At 45.4% G+C, this 19,186-nt stretch overlaps 2 protein-coding genes and 2 non-coding genes across 4 annotated transcripts; all 4 read left to right on the top strand.

Moving 5' to 3' along the window:
* Nucleotides 1-2,980: 2,980 nt before the first annotated feature.
* Rpl21 (ribosomal protein L21) lies at nt 2,981-5,995 on the top strand. The gene is made up of 6 exons (XM_076923930.1): nt 2,981-3,108; nt 4,230-4,309; nt 4,515-4,576; nt 5,019-5,131; nt 5,566-5,716; nt 5,863-5,995. Exons 2-6 carry the CDS (start codon nt 4,243-4,245, stop codon nt 5,950-5,952), a joined length of 483 nt encoding a protein of 160 aa, XP_076780045.1. The 5' UTR covers nt 2,981-3,108; nt 4,230-4,242; the 3' UTR covers nt 5,953-5,995.
* Nucleotides 4,864-4,934, top strand: LOC143438287 (small nucleolar RNA SNORD102). The gene has a single exon (XR_013107229.1). It is a non-coding gene; the product is annotated as a small nucleolar RNA SNORD102 (small nucleolar RNA).
* LOC143438291 (small nucleolar RNA SNORA27) lies at nt 5,166-5,294 on the top strand. Its single transcript, XR_013107233.1, has one exon. It is a non-coding gene; the product is annotated as a small nucleolar RNA SNORA27 (small nucleolar RNA).
* Nucleotides 5,996-13,972: 7,977 nt separating the features above from the next.
* Nucleotides 13,973-16,988, top strand: Rasl11a (RAS like family 11 member A). Its single transcript, XM_076923929.1, has 4 exons — nt 13,973-14,636; nt 14,942-14,998; nt 15,117-15,196; nt 16,273-16,988. The coding sequence occupies exons 1-4, from the start codon at nt 14,513-14,515 to the stop codon at nt 16,738-16,740; spliced, it is 729 nt and encodes a 242-aa protein (XP_076780044.1). The 5' UTR covers nt 13,973-14,512; the 3' UTR covers nt 16,741-16,988.
* The last annotated feature ends 2,198 nt before the right edge of the window (nt 16,989-19,186 follow it).

Raw genomic sequence — 19,186 nt, 5'->3', positions numbered from 1 at the left:
GAAAGCACTTGCCTAGTATGCGTGAAGTCTTTGACCACCAATAGTTCAAAACCAATAAATAAAATAGTCAGATGTGGTAGAGCACGTTTTTAATACCAGTCCCGGGGAGGCGATGGCAGGAAGATCTCTATGAGTTTGAGGCTAGCCTGGTCTACATATTGAGACCTTGTCTCAAATAAATAAGATGCTTGCATTAAAAAATAATTTCTTATGGATGGCAAAGTAGCTAACTTAATAATCCAGCTGCCAGGGTGCCTGAGGCAGAAGGGTCACTTCAGCCCAAGAGTTCAAAATAGCCTGAGAGACTGAATGATACCCCATCATCACAATAAAGAGCATCTATGCTTTACTCCTTCAGAGGAGAATGCTAGATAAACAAACTGTGGCTCCCTTTGGGAACTACTTTGCATTGCTTTTGTCAAGTGAAGTAAAGGCCTAATATAGGACCAGAAACACACCTGCCACATAGCAACCCAACAGAAGAAGGAGCAAGTCCACGAAAACACACCTGCCACATATCAACCCAACAGAAGAAAGAGCAAGTCCATGAAAACCTACACAGCTTTATTAAAAGAGAGAATGAATACTTAATTTTCATCAAGAGAAAAGTAAATTGTCATATATCTCACCTAGTCAAAAGACCACGAAGTCACGTTTCAGTATGTCCATACAGTGAAATACAAGTTAGCATTCAATAGTGTTTAACTACTGACATATACAACATGATTGAATCTTAAAAACACTAAGAAGGATTTAAAAAATGAGACAAAAAGAACATAAATTGTATGGTGCTGCTTACCTACAATTAAACAATATTTTTATAGAAATTGGAATATTGAATGGGGACGTAGCTCAGCCTTACAGTGCGTGTCTGGCGTACACCGCGCCTTGTCTGGCATACACCGCGCCTTGGATTAAGTTCCCCAGCCCCTCTGTTTGTTTAAAGAAAGAACAAAACAAATAACAGAATAAAGAAATCAAGAATATTTCATGACTCTGAGGGGAGAGTAGATTGACGAGGAAGAAGTTCCAGGAATCTTGGGGGAGGTAATATTCTTTATATTGACTGCAGGTACAGATTATGAAGCTTAAAAATGTCAGTATAAAAATCCAATTGTACACTTAGGATCTGCACATTTAGCGTAAGTTGAAAATCTCAACTCACACAGAGGCATGCTAACACACATGTGCACACACACACACACAAAACATATACACAGACAATGGGTAAAGTCTAAAACAATGGCCCAGAGCAAGAACACGTTTAATTCTGGTATTCATCTTTGTATAGTATTTTTATTTTCTTAACTCTTAGGCTAGCACTAGTATTATCAGGCCAAATCAACTAAAGTAAGTAATATGCAAAAAAAAAAAAAAAAAAAAAAAAAAAACCAGAAAAATTAGGCCAGATATGCTGGTGTCCACCTTTAATCACGCACCCAGGAAGCAGAGGCAGGCAGATCCTTCTGAGTTCCAAATCAGTCATAGCAACGTAATGAGACTCTATCTCAAAATCAAACAAAAATTGCTTTGGGAATAAAATTTTGCTATGACCAAGGTAACAATTAATTATAAGCAACTGTACATAATTTGGTCATAGATATCAAAGGTTGCTCAATAATTAAAGCCTCAATTAAACTCCTGGTTAATTAAATCAGTTATGTTTTCACACTCTCTGAGCTAGGGCTTCAATGTTATTACAGGATCTTCCAATTAAATGGTCATCATCTAGCACGAATGAATGGAATTTCAAACAACAGAACCTAACCCTGGCTGGACATGTCATTCACTGGATTTGAGTGAATTTATTATTGGGGTTTATTAGCAGGATACAGTGATTTTCAGAGTTCATAAATATTCAAGGATGAGGCTTGGGAGCAGACAGAAGCTGAGGGAAGTGACTGACTCCGATCAGCAGGCTGTCCGTGAGCATGGCTTGGCAGAGATCTCCGCTCGGTCCCAGTACTACACAGTCTAGAGTAAAGATCAAAGATGTGCACACCACCCTCCTGGCTGGCTGAACCAGCACACTGGTTTCTTGTTTTGCTGAAGGTAGGAATTAACTTCCCAAGAACGCATATTAAGGACAGATATTAATGTCTCCAAATTTAAGTGGGGGACGATTGCATAAGTGGAATGAGGATCCGGATAGCTATTACAAAAATAACTATGTTCATTTCTCGAAGTCTTAGTCTATTATTGGAGCGTTTTTAAACACCCAATTCGGTTATAACAATAAATTACTCGGAATACTGCTTCTAAACACCCTTATCTGCAGCCAGGGAGACAGGAAGGGAAGAAAACGTGAGGCTAAAAGGGGGTGAATATGAAAGTACTTTACACACATGCCTGTCTTAAGATGTCAAAATGAAACCTATCATTTTGTACAGTTAATATAATAATACACACTAAACAAGATAGGCGAGTGTCTGGACAAGCTCAACTACAGGTATGAGAGGAAAGAAAACCAAAGTGAAGCTTTTTTTTTTTTTTTTTTTTTTTTTTTTTTGAGACAGAGTCTCACTCAAGTACATGGCTCAGGGCAGCCTCGAAACTCAGGAGAGAAACTCGTGCCTCCCGAAGGATTATGAGCATGCGCATCACGCATAGCTTTTCAAACTGTAACAAACCATCAGGTGCGTTAACTACTTCTAAAGAAAAACCTGAAATACACACAGACAAGGTTTTTTTGTCCACACGTAGCTGTATGCCTATGCGACGCAACACACGCTACAAACACTAAGACACACCGCACCTTAGAACGTAGGACAACCCAGAGGGGAGGCGGTGCCTCTACGTCACATGACGTAGACGTTGCAGGGCAACGTCAACACGTACGGAAGTCGCGTCTGGCTCTGCGCTCGCGAGGGCCCCATTCTGGGCTGTCTAACGGGGTGCCTGTGTGAGTTTCTGTTGGCCTGCTGCCTTTAATCTGCGCAAAGGAGAACGTTCTCACGGCGTCTCCAGGTTATCGGGGCTATAAAGTTCTCTCGAAGAGCCTCGCAGGCCTGGGCGTTTCTCTTCAGGCGGCGCCGCGGGCAGCCCTCGGGCCTTGTAAGAGCGCGCCGCCCCGCCCTCTTCCTTTCGGCCGCGGCAGCCATCTTCCAGGTTGGTGCGCGCGTGGCTCTCTCGTCTTGCGCTCCGCACACGCTGCGTGTGGAGTCCGGGTCGCAGAGACTGCGTGTTAGGGTCGCGGGGAGACTCTCTGGAGGTCACTGGCCTGGGCGGTGTGGGTGGGGGCCTTCTATCAGGGGAAGCCGGGCCTGGCTCAGTCTTGGTTGCCGGGCGTCCGCCTGACCCCACACTTGAGCATGTGCTGTCGGGTTAGGATTTATGGTTCGGTTCGGGTCTTAACGATACCTGGGTGTGTGCAAGCCTGGGATGGGCTCGGGTGAGGAGGGTGCCCGCCGGGTCAGCCTGGTAATGGTGTGATGGGGACCCCGTCCTCCGGATGCATCAAACACTTAGCAATTTGCAAATTTGGGCCCTAGAAGACGAGCGTGGGGGAGAAAGGTAATTCAGGCTGCTACACCAATGCTACCAGGGCAGTTGGTTCGCTCTCGTACACTCTCCTTTGGGGCTTCCCTTGTGGTTAGGAATGGCAGTTTCTGCCTTGGATGACTGGAGGAATCCAAACCTTGTTGGTTTGTGAGAAATACGTGTAAGTTCTTAGCTAAGTAGGCTTTCCTGTGCCAAAAATCTCCGGAGGCTGTGTGTTATTTTACTGCTTGCAGAATTATTCCACTTAACAGGTAGGAATGTGGGCTTAAATAGCTCTTGTATCAGGAAGCGTTGGGCTTGCATTAAGTTCAGTGGGAATATGATTTTCTGTACACGCTTCCTAATTCGTTAGCAAGTAGAAATGTGGAATTTTCATAGAACGGGCTGAGTTTGGTGGTCTCCAGGTTATCCTGGTGTTGCAGGTTTCAGTGTCTTTTGCATTCTAGGCTGTTTTACATGTAGATAACACCATATTGGCCCAAGTTTTATCATCCAGTCCTGTTTCTAATGAGAGGATTTGGGCTGTTTAAGGAATTGCGGTTACCTGTTTTTAATTGTGCTGTGGAGGTTGAGGAAGGTGTTGGGGTTGAGGGAGTCTGTGTGACTTTGGGGGCCATGTGCAATCCAGTTTTTATGTTACTCCACAATGTAAACATTGGGCAGAGGTTAATGGGACAGTTGCTAACGTTAAATTTGGATTGTTTGACTGCTGACTTCTCTGGTTTCAGTTAACTCGCCAAAATGACGAACACAAAGGGAAAGAGGAGAGGCACCCGGTATATGTTCTCTAGGCCTTTTAGGAAACATGGTAAGTGACTTGATCTTCTTTTATCTGTGTCCTATATCACTAAATGGCTCATTAGCACCTTATGCCTATGTGCTGCCATAAGGAAAGCATGCATCTCATAGTCTCATAATTGTCATGTAACCACCAAAGATGTGTACTTTGTGTTGAAAACTGGTACCCTTGTGAAAGTGTGCCTGTGGTTCTAGATGTCTTTTTCCTGTTGCAGGAGTTGTTCCTTTGGCCACATACATGCGAATCTATAAGAAGGGGGACATTGTAGACATCAAGGTAAGTTTGCGTGGAGGAATAGGACAAGTTAGGAACGGTGATTTAATTACCTGAAGTTAATAGCACGGTAGGGGTAAAGGATGCCATTAAATACACATTTGAGAGTGCTGGCTCATGCCTGTAAGCCTAGCATTCAGGATGCAAAGGCAGACAGATTACTTGAGTTCAAGGCCAGCTGGAGTTATACAGTTAGACCCCATGTCAAAAGACGCAATTTGTTATTAAAGATGCAAGTTTTAGGAAAACCCCAGTGGGTTGATGGTTAGCTGAATATTCTGGCGCTCTGGAACTTAATGATGATTGTCTATTTGATTGCATGATGCAATGTGAAAACCACATTTCACCGGCTCTGAGAGTTCTTGAGTTGACCTTAAAAGGGAGCTTTGGTTAGTTATGATTTGAAAAGAGAGATTTCTGGAATAATACTTTGTCTGTTGACTAGGGAATGGGTACTGTTCAAAAAGGAATGCCCCACAAGTGTTACCACGGTAAAACCGGAAGAGTCTACAACGTCACCCAGCATGCCGTGGGCATCATTGTAAACAAGCAGGTTAAGTGAGTAGAACGCCTTTCTCTGATAATCACTTGCACACCCCCTTTCACTTTGCCAATTGGACTTAATGTCTTCATTGGCCATTCAAGTGGGGCAAAGGAAACTGCCTTTTAAAACTCAGGCAAACTTAAGTGTTTGTCTTGTAACCTGTCAGGGGAAACATTGATGTTGGGGAGAGGGGTTCTGTGAGTGAGTGGTCTGTGCTGGATTTTATATAGCATTGAAACTTCATTAGACTAAAGTGGTGGCTAAGTCGCTGTGGTTTGGGGCCTGTTTTCGTCAGAAAAGCAGCTTTAACGAGTGCCTCTTCCTTTGGGTAAGAAAGATTGACGTGTCACCATGTTGATCTTGAGTGAATTAACTGTTAAAATAGTGCGCATTTTTGTTGTGTTTCTTAATGAAGCGCTTACAATTTACTGTTCTTTGGTCATTCCAGGGGCAAGATTCTGGCCAAGAGGATCAACGTGCGGATTGAGCACATCAAGCACTCGAAGAGCAGAGACAGCTTCCTGAAGCGGGTGAAGGAGAACGACCAGAAGAAGAAGGAGGCCAAGGAGAAGGGCACCTGGGTTCAGCTGAAGCGCCAGGTAAGAGTCCAGCTTGGCGGTATTTATTTATTGCTAATCTTGAGCAGTCTGTAAAACTGCTCAATTTGTTAATAAGTTTTTAAGAATTGAGTGTTCATTAATTCCAAAGAACACTAAACTTTACCATAATTCCTTTTCTTTACCAGCCTGCACCTCCCAGAGAAGCACACTTTGTGAGGACAAACGGGAAAGAGCCCGAGCTGCTGGAGCCCATTCCATACGAGTTCATGGCCTAGTGTGCAAAAGAAATAAAGGCCCCGACTGCAGAGCTTTTCCTTAGGTTCAAGTGTGGTGTCTTCTCATTGTCTTCTTCCTTCTTCTTCTTTTTTTTTTTTCTTTTGGTTGTTGTTTTATTGTTTGTTTTTCAAGATGGTTTCTCTGTGTAGCCCTGGCTATCCTGGAACTCACTCTGTAGACCAGGCTGGCCTGTAACTCAGAAATCTGCCTGTCTCTGCCTCTGAAGGTGTGTGCCACTACTGCCCAGCTTCTCATTGTCTTTCTTGATCAAATTTTACTATCCTTCTAAATGAAACGATGTAGTATGCAGAAAATATGCTCTTGATTAGGAAATAGCCAAATAATTACAAAACATGTATACTAGTGTCAAGATAGTTGTTCTGAATCACCAGTGGGAAAGCTGAAAGAAAAGTTAGTGGATGACCAGGCGTGGTGGTGCGTGCAGCACGTGGGGCCGAGGCAGGAGGATGACAAGTCCTGCATGAGGTGCACAGTAGCACGTCCGCATCCTAAGGTGGGGATATTAGGGAGTGGGTGTCTGGGTTCCCACTTTGAAGATTCTCTGAATTCTCCAAAGTGGCAAACAAAGATAAGCCAGAACAGGACTGGGAGTGTGGCTCAGACATTTAGTGCTATTTGCTGAAAGCATTGGGGTGTTTTGTTTTTTAACCTATAGATTAAAATGTCCTTAGAAGTCTTTGGAACACCTTTCTGGTGTAGAGTGGTAAGGATAGAGTCTAATTGGCCTTAAGCGTTTGGCCATTTTGGCAGTGCTTCGGTCGTAATCCAGGGTTAGAATTTGCAGTGCCAGACTGCTAGCTCCTTATTCTGTTGCTTGCTACGGCAGCTATACTGAAATCGGACAGTGAAGGTAAGGGTGGATTCTCCAGAAGTGTTGTGTGTTTTAGTGAAATGCTTTGCTTGGTTAACATCCTATTCTAGCAGTGGGGATACTTTCAAACAATATGTGAAGTCCCCGTTAACTACCTTCATAGGCTTGCTATTGTGGTCACAGCTCATTGACCTAGTGATATGTTTAAAAGCACCTGCTTCTGTGTGTACACATGGTATGAGTATGGGTGCATGTATGTCCAGTACACAGTTCACAGAACTGCCTTAGTTGTCCTCACTTTTAATCATGTCTTTATTCAGGAAGGGTCTGTGTAGATGCCCACCCAAGTCCCTGGTTCTGGGGATTTTGTTAGAATTACTTAAATGCCCTGAAATTCCCAAGGTTAGTGCCTTGGGAAATAGGGTTCTGCTCTAGTCTTTTTGGTATGTTTTTCTTGACTCAAGACGCTATGGCCTGTGTTACACTTAACGGGTCTTAATTTCCTTCAGAGGTTTTCTGTTCTCACTAAAAGCCCTTGAGTTGTCACTATGGGCTTTGTTTTCCTTGAGTGCAGAATCCCTCTGCAGCATCCAAATCTAAACAATACTTCAAAATCTAGTACTCAGCATGTTGCTATGATACCTGCACACCTTAGCAGGATGCAAGAAGCAGGCAGATGACTAGCTGCAAGGCTAGCCAGGGCTACCTAAGTAACAACTGCCTCCAGAAAGCCTTGGATTTTAGACATGTTTTTCTCCCTTCACAGCTTTAAAGGTCAAGTTTGCTGCTGTGTTTGGTGTTAGGATATATGAGAGTGCAGTACTCCTAGGTGGTGGCTATCCACAGGTATCCACCTGTGCTATTTCTATTGAATATTCTGTTGAGAATAGTGCCAAGAGGCTTCATTTTTACAAGACAGGGTGTCTTATTGCAACCAAACCTAAACTTGCTTTGTAGAGCAGACTGACTTCAAACTCAGAGATCCGCCTATCAGCCTCCCAGGTGCTGGGATTATGGTAGAACTGTGACATGACGCCTTGTCATGGGGAAACTGAATTCGGGAGCTAATATATATGAATGGATGGTTTTTTTAAAGGTAACATTCTGGGGACTCCTGTGTGTTAGTCTTACTTTCTGCTATACTTTATAAAACTAGTTTCTCTGAAGTTTCATTACCATTTTTTTGCTCATGGTATGCAGGAAGACCTGGAGACCTAAGTGCTTGTTCCCAGGAAGTCCTGCTGTCTTCTGCCTTGTCAGTAACACGAGCACACGGGACTTGAGTGAATGTCTCCTAGACGTCCTTGTGCACTTAAAAACAAGATCTACTCTGAGGGAGAAACCTCCATTCAGGAAGGCTAGTGAAGCTGACAGTTACTCAGATGCCCTTTAACACAGCCTTCCCAATGCTGTGCTGACCCCCAACCATGAAATTATTTCGTTACTACTTCATAACTGTCACGTTGCTATTGTGAGTCCTAATGAAAGTATCCTATAATCGGACTCCTCGAAGGGTTGCCACCCACAGGTTGAGACATGCTGGATTAGGGGAACTTATTTGAAGATACCTATTCAGAAAAAGAATTCTTTCCATTTGACGTAAAGCATAGCAAGTTTCTAAAACAAATGGTCAGACTGAATGTACATGGTCTTTAAAGACAGGTTTCTTCACAAATCTGAGCAGAAGAGATTATGTTACCAATGCTTGAATTTGGGGAGTGAAGAGAGCAAGGGGGCTGGAGAGAAGGCTGCTATTGCACAGGACCAGGCTCAGTTTCCCTCATCTACATGGTAGCTCACAACCATCAGTAGGTACAGTCCCAGGAGCTCAACTACCCTCCTCTGGTCTCTGAGCATACTGTACACATACTTACATGGAGACATAAGACAAATTAGTTTTGCCTTTAATCCTAGCACTCAGGAAGTAGAAGCAGGCAATTGAGTTTTAGGTGAGCCTGGTCTACAGAACAAGTTCCCAAGACAGCCACACAGAGAAACCCTGTCTTTAAAAAACAAAATGCTTGCCTCAAGATCATTTACTAAACCTTTGCAAACTGGTAATTCCTTGTGAGGTGTCTTTTTGACCCCTTATTTTGAAGTACCTTTATTCTCCAGATGATACTCCGGTTTCATGACTTTGAATATCATTTCTATCCTGACAATGACCCTGCCCTATAAAACCTTCCATCGAAGCTGCGGCTTTCTGACTTTGTCCTTAGGTGACTTCTAACCCAGAGCTTGGATACCGTTGCACTTTCCCTCCTTGCTGTGCCTTTGATATGCCAGGCACAGACTTCTTCAAAGCTTTTGTGCTTGGCATTTCCTTTGCTGGAAAGTTTGTCCCACATAAATGCCTGTGGTCTGTCCCCTTTCCATGTTCAACCTCTGCCCAGGTTTTGTCAAGACTGTCTCAATGGCCTATAAAACAGCAAGCCCCTTTATCCTTTTCTGCTCCTTTAATCAACTTATTTACAGCTTTGTGTTGAGGTCAGGGATACTTACTGGAATCTGCTCTGCCAGGGAAAGAAGACAAAGGAGACAACGGCATACAGTCTTACTTCTGAAAGAGGTGACAACCTGGAATGTAAAGAACAGGGGGTTGGCAGTAATGGAGAGCTGCCTGCAGCCTTCTGCCCTTGCGTGGTGCACTAATTGTGCCCCAGACTCCAGCATCTTGTCCCTTTCCTCTTGCCACTTGCTTGACTTTGGCCTCGGGAAGATGACAGACCAATCTTTCTTGTGTCTTCTGGTCCCCTTTGTAGCTATTTTTCTGGTTGCCCACTTCAAATCTGGCTCCCACCTCCAGCATTTTAATGCAACTATCCTCAGAGGTTGCCAAGACCTTGTGAACACCTTTAGAGGCTTTTTTCAAATGAAAATATTTATCTTCCTAATAATAATTGGCAGTGCCAACCAGTTTTCTTTTCCAGAGGCCTCTGCACCTCCACTTTGATGCCACCTGTCAGGCTCCTCAAGGCCCCACCATGTGTAGCTTTTCGCTGGTTCTCTAGATATCAGCACCAGTGAACCTGAGAACTTGGTGAAAATGGAGATCACACTAGCATTTTTGTGCCTTTAATCCCAGTAGAGAGGCAGAAAAATCTGATGTAGACACTAGCCTGATCTACAAAGTGAATTCTAGGACATCCAGGGCTACCCAGTCTCAGAAACCAAAAATCGCACTAAAAATCCCCAACAAAACGAACAACAAAGAAAAACATTTAAAATTTATCTCTGGCGCGTGTGCAGGCACACACGCATGCGTGCACACAGGCAAACATGCACGCACAGTGGGGGATAAGGTTTGAAAAACTTGTAAACAGGTAATATATAGCTGATGAATTAAAGTTAATTCATTCACTACATGGCTATCTGGTGGAGCGTGCAGGAATGTCTGATAAGCAGTTCTCAACACACAGCTGTTCTTTTGTATTCTGTACCAACACCTAACTCAGAACCTTGCACAGACCTGGTTTTCCATTGTCTGATGATTAAGTTGAGATAATGGAGGGAGGTGGTAGAGGGCAGAGGCTTGGTAACTGTGCTGGGGAGAAGCTTACAGCCAGAGCCTCCAAAGCGCCCATAAATTCAGTAGTCAAGGACTTTCTACAGAGTAAAGCCGGGCGGTTGTGGCGCGCACCTTTTATCCCAGCACTTGGGAAGCAGATGCAGGCAGATCTTGGAGTTCCAGGCCTATCTAGTCTACAAAGTGAGTTCTGGAACAGCCAGAGCTACACAGAGAAACCCTGTCTCAAAAAAAGGGGGGGGGAGGGGAACGGACATTGATTGACCCTCAATATGGACGGTGGGTGGGATTATTTATCAACTACAGTGGGCCCCTGGGCAAACCTCACTGAAGGGCTAAAATTAAGCTTTCATGTGGCTGAGAAAGAGTTAATGACTTGCCGGACCTGCTATTACCTGCTATTTGCCAGTTCTGCCCTTCACACTCATTGTAGACACCCACAGATTTGTGTGGGGTCTGTGCCCACACATTCCTATTGTCTTTCTAAAATCCTGCCTGCCTGTGTTACATTGGCTGTACCACAGCTTTACGTAATTCAAGACACAAATATAACACGAAATAGAAACCAAGCAAATTGATTCAGGAGAGCCTATTTATAATTCTCTGGTTTGGTGGCTTACTGTCTTCACAAAAGGGTCAGAGTATTTTGTGTATCGTAAGTGTAAAGAACCCTTCCAAGGAGGCTGGAGACACACTTCAAGCTCTTCCAAGCAAGGGGCACTCCAAGGCAAACTAGAGCATAATTTCCACTGGGCAGAGAACAGGCTCTGGAATGTTCCTTATTGAATGATGGTAAACCAGTGGTTCTCAACCTGTGGGTTGCAATCGCTTTGGGGTTGAGTGATTCTTTTACAGGGGTTATATAGCATATATTACATATCAGATAACTAACAAAATTATACTTATGAAGTAGCAACAAAAATAGTCTTATGGTTGGGGGTCATCACAACATGAGGAACTATATTAAAGGGTCGCAGCATTAGGAAGGCTGAGAACCACTTAAGCAAAGGGACCAGAAATATAGTAAAGGAGTGAGAAGATCGCCTCAAGCTTAAATCAAGATAGTTCTCTCTCTCTCTCTCTCTCTCTCTCTCTCTCTCTCTCTCTCTCTCTCTCAACAGTCTGCATTTCTGTCACAGGAAATCGCAGGGTGTTTGTGACAGATTGCATTGGCCCCTGTTCAACTGCCATTGTCTGTTTTTTACTTTTCATGATGTTAATGGATAGTGTTTCTAGTCCTCTGGGAGGAACCATAACCATGACCACCCAAGGTGGGGTCGCCATCACCCCCGCCTTTGCTATCACTCTCCTTGTTTACATTTGTAGTTTATTGGATTGTAGGTGTGGGCTGCCACTCCAAATTTATTCTGAGCTAAATCTAGACAAGCCCCAGGGTGTGCTAGGCAAAGGCTCAGCCACTGAGCTATGTCCCCAACTCAAGAACTACTTAATTTCATAGTTCAAGAGCAATGTAGTCCTCCCCTCCTTCTCTATTCATGTGAGAACTAGATGCTACAGAAACCATCAAGGAGAGGCCAAGAGATTCCAAGAAACAACAGCCCTGCCTCCCCAGAGCTTCTTAACAGGCTTTGGAAAACAGCAGTTCCTCAGTGGCTTCTTAAACAGCTCTTGTATTCATGCTGTCCATTTTTCCAGTTAGGAAGGCCCTGCTTCAGTGTCTCTCCGGCTAAACTGAACGATAGTAGGAAATGATTGCCTTGCGATAAGATTACAGTTTGTACCACTTAACTATAGCAGGCCTCTCTTGGAACATCTTTTTCCAGGATCATCAGAACAACGGACATAAACAGGATTTTTGGCTATTTCATTTCAAATAGTAGAGTCAATGCCTATTCATTCAGTCATTCAAAAGGTTAACCAGATGGTGTGGGGGGCACATGTGAGTGCTAGGGTGGGCTTCTTGGAAATGTTAGCTATCCCCACTTGCTGGGGAAAAGGATGCATAGTAAGATTCCCTCCCAGTGGAAACGGACAGCAAACAAATATTCCAACTTTAATGTCAGCTGAGTCAGAAACTGCCAAGGAGCCCTGAGAAGTTAAGATGGCGGTAGGAATTTGAGCAGTAATTTCACTGTGTCTTCAGGAGAGGAACAAGAAGAGATGCCGACTATTTTAGCTGACTTCAGGAACATTCAGAAGGGAAATGGGGGTGCCTAGGGAGACACCTAGAAATGTGAGCAGAAGAAATGGTGGAACTTAACCAGTGGCGTGGAGGGAGTGGCTGAGGTCGAGGAGTCACAGGACCTGGCTTGGGCTGCTTGGTGTGTGGAAGCACGCTCACTGACATGTTCAGCAGGGAACCAGACCCCGTTCCTCATCACTTTACACGATAGCTCTTTTCCAATGTGGCTTGTTGCTCTGTTCTTAAAGGGACAGAGCATCATTTCTCCATCTTCTGAACTCATGCTGTCCAACAGAATGCACCAAGGATGATGGGTTCTGCCCTAGAGCCACCCAGCCTCCAGAGGCCTTGCCTAACTTTCACTCACTGTCTTGGGGCTCTGCTCGGCCACTCTGAGGACAAGCCTTGTCAAACTCCCAGATGAGCCAAACTTGAGTAAGTCTGCAATGGAACAATTCAGCCTATTTCTCAGCTACGGCATCAGAGAGCTCAATCAAGCTTTGTCAGAGCCTGGTAGAGATTAAAAGCAGAAGTGTGTGGCAGTTGGAGTAGGGGAGACAAGGGGAAAGGAAGGGGAAGCTGGAGAGATGGCTCAGCTGTTTAAAGCACTGGCTGCTTTTCCAGAGGGCCTGAGTTCAATTCCCAGCAACCATGTGGTGGCTCACAACCATCTGTTATGGGATCTGATGCCCTTTTCTGGCATGCAGGTAGGTGTGCATGCAGATAGTAAATAAATCTTTTTTGTTTGTTTGTTTGTTTTTTCAAGACAGGGTTTCTCTGTGTAGCCCTGGCTGTCCTGGAACTCACTCTGTAGACCAGGCTGGCCTCGAACTCAGAAATCTGCCTGCCTCTGTCTCCCAAGTGCTGGGATTAAAGGCTGTGCCACCACTGCCCAGCGTAAATAAATCTTTTTAAAAAGAAAAGCCTGTTGCACTGAACCATTAAGTTCTGTGCGGTTTGTCATGCGTTCAAGCTAGCTGATAAAATTAAGATGGAAAAAGGGAAAGAATAAGGGTAGGGCTGTCTATTAGACAATTGGGCAGAGGACACTGAGATATAGCCTTGTCATGGTGGGATCCAAGAACAAGGCCATGTTTATCTTCTGGGCCAATTCTCCTCCCACCCCCTATACTGAGTTCCACTGCATACCCACCAGGAAATATTTGAATAGGTCCAGGAGCCAAGTGTAGGGTGTGGTAGTATTTACCGTGGGGAATCAGGCCAGAACCAGTGGGATGCTCACTAAGTTTGAATGAGTCAGTTCACAGCAGAAAGGGGCTATCTGGGTTTGGATGATGAGCTGTGGGCATGACTGCCCCCTACGGGAGTTCACAGAAAGTGACTGCAATTACCTTGATTCATACTAAATTACAACCCTTGCCCTGGCTCTACCCTTTTCCTCAGTGATGTCACCACTCAGTACCCTTTTAAATTTTTAATTTATTAATGTATTTGCTTGTTTACATTTGAGACCGGGTCTCGAACTCAAACCCTGACCTTAAACTTCTGACCCTCCTGCCTCTACTCCCTAAGCGTTAGGATAACAGGCCAGTGTGCCACCACAGTCAGCGTACAGGATGTTGAAGATCAAAATCAGTGCTCTCATCAGTACTGTTTGACAATCAAAGGCACAAAAAAAGGGATCTCTTTTCCATTGTCCCAGAAACAGCCAGCCAGCTTTTGCTCTTTTGGTGGCCCAGGTTCACGCTCCAGGCCAGTGACCCACGCTTGCGGCTGCCTCCAGGACCCGGCAAATACAATTTGAGCAAAGGCCTCCCCTGGACTCCACCGGCAGGAATCCGTGCAGCTGGGCAGGCAGAGCGCGTCAGGCAGCCTGGGGATGCGCACGCCTGCGGGTGACAATGCCCTGTTTGCGCGCTGCTCCCACCGTTCCAGGAAGGGGCGGGGAAAAGGAGGCGCCAGAGGCAGCCACCGCGCTCCCCGAGCTCTTTAAAATCCGAGAGCCTGGGCAGCACCGCTGGCCCCCGCCACATCCCGGTGCTGTGTGTCCGCGCGTGTCCAGCCGGCTCTCCTGCAGCGCGGTCTCGGGACGCGCCCATGCGGCCGCTCACCATGTCTGGGCACTTTCTGCTGACGCCCATCCCGGAGTCCTCCTCCGACTACCTCCTGCCCAAAGACATCAAGCTGACGGTGCTGGGCGCGGGTCGTGTGGGCAAGAGCGGTGAGTGGGACAAAGGCGCGCAAAGCCGCCCAGGGACAACGAGGGTCCCCACCCTCAGGGATGCGGGAATACAGGAAGACCCCCTGCCTGTTGCTTCCTCAGTCCATTTCTGAGCTCTGGGAAGGGTCGGCGCCTCTTGAGGGTCGCTCCAGACCGGTCCATCACTTTCCGCGGGGAAGGCACTCCACGGCGGCGGGGCTTTGTCCCGGGAACCTGGGGGTCAGGGGGTATGCCGTTCCTTTGAAGGCCCAGTTTGGACCACCTTGAGCCACTTCTTCAGCTGATTTTCCTACTTCATTTTTCAGCAATGATTGTGCGCTTCTTGACCAAGAGATTCATCGGCGACTACGAACCCAACACAGGTTAGAATGTTTTTATGCTCCCTGGCTCTTGTATCTATTTGTCCTCTCCCTTTCTTCTCTCTTTCTTTTGCTCATCGCGCCGTGGGAACTTAAATGCAAACTCCTCTTCGTTGTACAGGCAAACTGTATTCGAGACTCGTCTATGTGGAGGGGGACCAGCTATCCCTACAGATCCAGGACACTCCGGGAGGCATCCAGGTAAGGACTGCCAGGAGGGTCTGTGGTGCAACTACATCTGAGGTGATTGGCTCCAGGCCCTCAGAGAGCATGTCCAAGTTGGGATGTTGAATGCCCTCCTAGGTGTCAAGAAATGGTTGATTAGAACTAGTTTCCTCTTAAATGTCACTTTTAATTAATTAATTAATTAAAAGATTGTGTCTTGCTGTGTAGCCCTGGTTGGTTTATTACTTGCTTTGTAGTTCAGGTTTGCCCTGGACTCATAACCTTTGATGCCTCAGCCTCTCAAGTGTTGAGATTACAGGCTGAGCCACCCCTCCCAGCAGTACCCCTGACTAACCACCTGGGCTGCCTCGGCAGGTATTAACACTTTCAGAGCACATCCAGGAACAACTTAAAAACAAGCCTTGGGACTAGGGGTAGAGCTCAGTAGTGAGCATTCACTGGCAGGTCCAGGGTTCATTTCCCAGCACCGCATTAAAAAAAAAGCATGGAGTAGGTGGGATTCTGGATGGAGGGGGTCTGCTTCCTGGCCAGGGCTGTCGCCCTCTCTCCCCGCCAAAAAAGCTAGGGGATGTTTTCTCAAGCCAGTAATTGCAATCAGATAACCTTTTGGCTATCATTGTGGAATGCAACTTAACTAATTGCTCAGCCCTTCTAGGGAGGAAAAGGTTGAGTGGAGAGCCCAGAGAAAGGAATTTGTTTCTGCAACATTCTCAAGAAGTTGACTGCTAAAAATATTTTTTTTATGGGCTTGGGACTAGCTATTTATGTTGGACGGTTTCCAGGGTTTTGTTTGTTATGAATTAGTTCCCTGAAAACGAAGCCATTCTGGTCTGTAATTATTCTTAAGTGGTTGGAGTTCACTGGAGACTGCCCGTGGAAAAAGTAGGTTACCAGTCTACGTCCAGACCAGCTCAGAAAGTAACCCAGGTTGAGTACTTGTTTGAGGCTTTCTGTGTCAAAAGCCTCTTGCAGAAGCTAGGGAGAACCAGAGAGTTATACTTGGTGATTTCTCTGTCCAGTGTTCCTTCAAGGGTTACTCCGGTGTCATGTTTGAGTTTCTTTGATCAAGTCCCATTTTGTTCTTTTCCCAGGCCCAAAACAACCTTAGCCAAATGATGGATTCTCTGTCCAAATGTGTGCAGTGGGCAGAGGGCTTTTTGCTGGTTTATTCCATAACAGACTATGAGAGCTACCAGTCCATTCGGCCCCTTTACCAGCATATCCGGAAGATCCACCCTGATGGAAAAGCCCCTGTCATCATCGTGGGAAACAAAGGAGACCTTTTGCATGCCCGGCAGGTGCAGACACACGAAGGTCTTCAGCTAGCTAATGAGCTGGGCAGTCTCTTCCTTGAAATTTCTACTAGTGAAAACTATGAAGACGTCTGTGATGTGTTTCAACATCTCTGTAAAGAAGTCAGCAAGCTGCACAGCCTCAGCGGGGAGCGGAGGAGGGCATCCATCATTCCCCGGCCTCGATCCCCCAACATGCAGGACCTGAAGAGGCGCTTCAGGCAGGCCCTGTCCTCCAAAGTAAAAGCGCCCTCCACCCTGGGGTGATCCATCTCAGATAGACTGGCATATTATTATTGTTGTTGTTATTATTATTATTACTAACCATTTGTGCTGTCACAAAGACTGGTCCTTTCCCCCTTTAAAACATATTCAGAGTTTATTTTTATAATGACTTTATTGGCTTTCAAGTGTATGTATATTTCTGAAAATTCAAACAATGGATTTTTTAATGAGTTTTTTTTTTTTTTTTATTTGTAACTGTTAGCCACTCTTCCATTAAAGGCAAAACGGCATTACTACTCCCTGTTTTCTGAATGTCTTTTTATAGCAATCTTGCTTGCACCAGAGCCCAGAAGTGCTCAATGCTTGGCCTTGAGTCTGAACTCGGATTGGTGTCTTGCTGTAGGGAGGGGGGCATGCAGAGGGGGTGAGCTGTGAGAGGGAGAGGTATGCAGAGGAGGAGAAAGGGTTTGAATAAGTACAGAATGTCCTTAATTAGGGCGGTTCTTCACAGTCAGGAAGTTCACACTGGTTTTTCAGCACAGTGGTTGGTATGTTGGGAGCTGCCCAAAATGTTACAACTGCATTTATTTATTTATTTATTTATTTATTTATTTATTTATTTATACATACAAATGTGAATGTTGCCTCTCTATAGAATATTTTAGAAAACAAAAGCCAGGGTGAGCTGTTGGCAAATGCTTGTGGTTCTGGCTCTTGGAAGGCTTGGGCACAAGTTGACACCCTGAGTAATACATGAAAACCCATCAAAATAACAGAACTCAAAAAAAGAAAAGAAAACAACAACAAAAGGCACTGTCTGGGAGCTGGAGAGGTGGCTCAGTGGTTAAGAGCCCTGGCTGCTCTTCCAAGGGAACCAAGTTCAATTCCCAGCACCACATGGCAGCTCACAACTGTCCAAAACTCCAGTTCCAGGGAATTTAACACCCTTACCCAGTCAGACATGCAGGAAAAACACCAATGCACACAAAATAAGAATAAATAAACTCTTTTTAAAAATGCCTGAGGGACAGTGGTACAATGCATGTTTTCTGTGAGCTCCAAGTCCTTGGTTTGATTTCCCTGCACTGTCTCCTTTTACAGGATTCTTTATGTCAGTCAGTGAGCTCTGCTATGCAGGAGTGGCCTTCATTCTTCCCTTCCTGTGTCCCTGACTCTCTGCTGTATATGAAAATAAGATGATCAAAGTATGATTTCATGAACCAAAGACCACTTTTGTTGGGCTCATGGTGCCCACAGAGAGGAAGAGTGATGGAAAGTAATTTCACAGTGAGCACACTCCATAGGTGAGGGGCACTGGCAGCCCCAAATTGTTGGGGTCTCGGACATATCTGGAGACTCTAGAAAAAGAAGAGTATAATTCAAGTTTGAGGCCTGTTGTGTTTGGGGAGGTCTTCGGGGTTGAATTCAGGGCCTCACACTCTAGCACTGAGCCGCACCCCAGACCCCGAGGCTTGTCTTTCCTCGGGTGCTCTTTTCGTGAGACGCTGGAGGGATGACCACTTATTGACTTTGAGCTAGACGAGGAGGGGAGGTACGGGTGTTGAAGAGTAAGGGTTGCAACCTGAGCACAGCTCTCCCGGACATTGTTAGGGATGGAGAGTCTGGCCACAGCTCTCAAGGTGCTGGTAAACTCGTTTATATACTTTGAAATCCTGTGGTAGAGATCAGAAGTGGGACACAGACTAACTCACAAGTGGAATCTGATAAGGTTTATGAGAGACAGCATTCTCTTCAAGTACTCATGTATATGATCTGGCCGGAAGTTACACTGGAAGCAAATGGGGACACACACCAAACAGAACTTCATAAAAGCAGCTATGCGCATGCGTGCTTGGAATCGTCTTAAAGCTACATGCCCACTCACACTCTATAAGGCACCAGGTCTGTCAGCATTCTTTCTTTAAAGGTCCCACTTGTGCCTTTATCAAGGACTTTAGAGCTCTTCTCCAGACCCGGCATCAAAAATTAGACAAGGGGCTGGAGAGACAGCTCAGGGATTTGTTTTTCCAGAGAACTCAGGTTCGATTCCCAGCACCCATAAAGCAGCCCACAACTGTTTGTAACCTAAGTATCTGATGGTCTCTTCTGGCCCCACAGGTACTGCATGCATAGGCACAGACTTACAGACAGAAACACCCATAGCCAGAGAAACCCTGGGGGAGAGGGGCAATGACAAAACAAAACAAAATAACAACCCCCAACAAACCAATCAAACAAACAAAAACTAAGCAAGCCTATTCCCTGAGTGAGCCCCTGAGCAATATCTTTCTAATTTTTCATACCCAAACAACCTCACCAGCTGCAGTTCCTGACTGAAAACACTTACGTGCTAGGTGCCTCTTATCTGTGGCATTCAATATAAATGAGAAATGGTAGAAAGATTATTGATCACCTCTCCTGTTTCATTATCTTCTCCCTCCAACACACACGCACACGCACACTCGCACACGCACACACACACTCCACA

The sequence above is a fragment of the Arvicanthis niloticus genome, chromosome 24 (assembly GCF_011762505.2).
Source record: "Arvicanthis niloticus isolate mArvNil1 chromosome 24, mArvNil1.pat.X, whole genome shotgun sequence".
NCBI classification, from domain to species: Eukaryota; Metazoa; Chordata; class Mammalia; order Rodentia; family Muridae; genus Arvicanthis; species Arvicanthis niloticus.
This window is presented reverse-complemented; position numbering and strand designations above follow the sequence as displayed.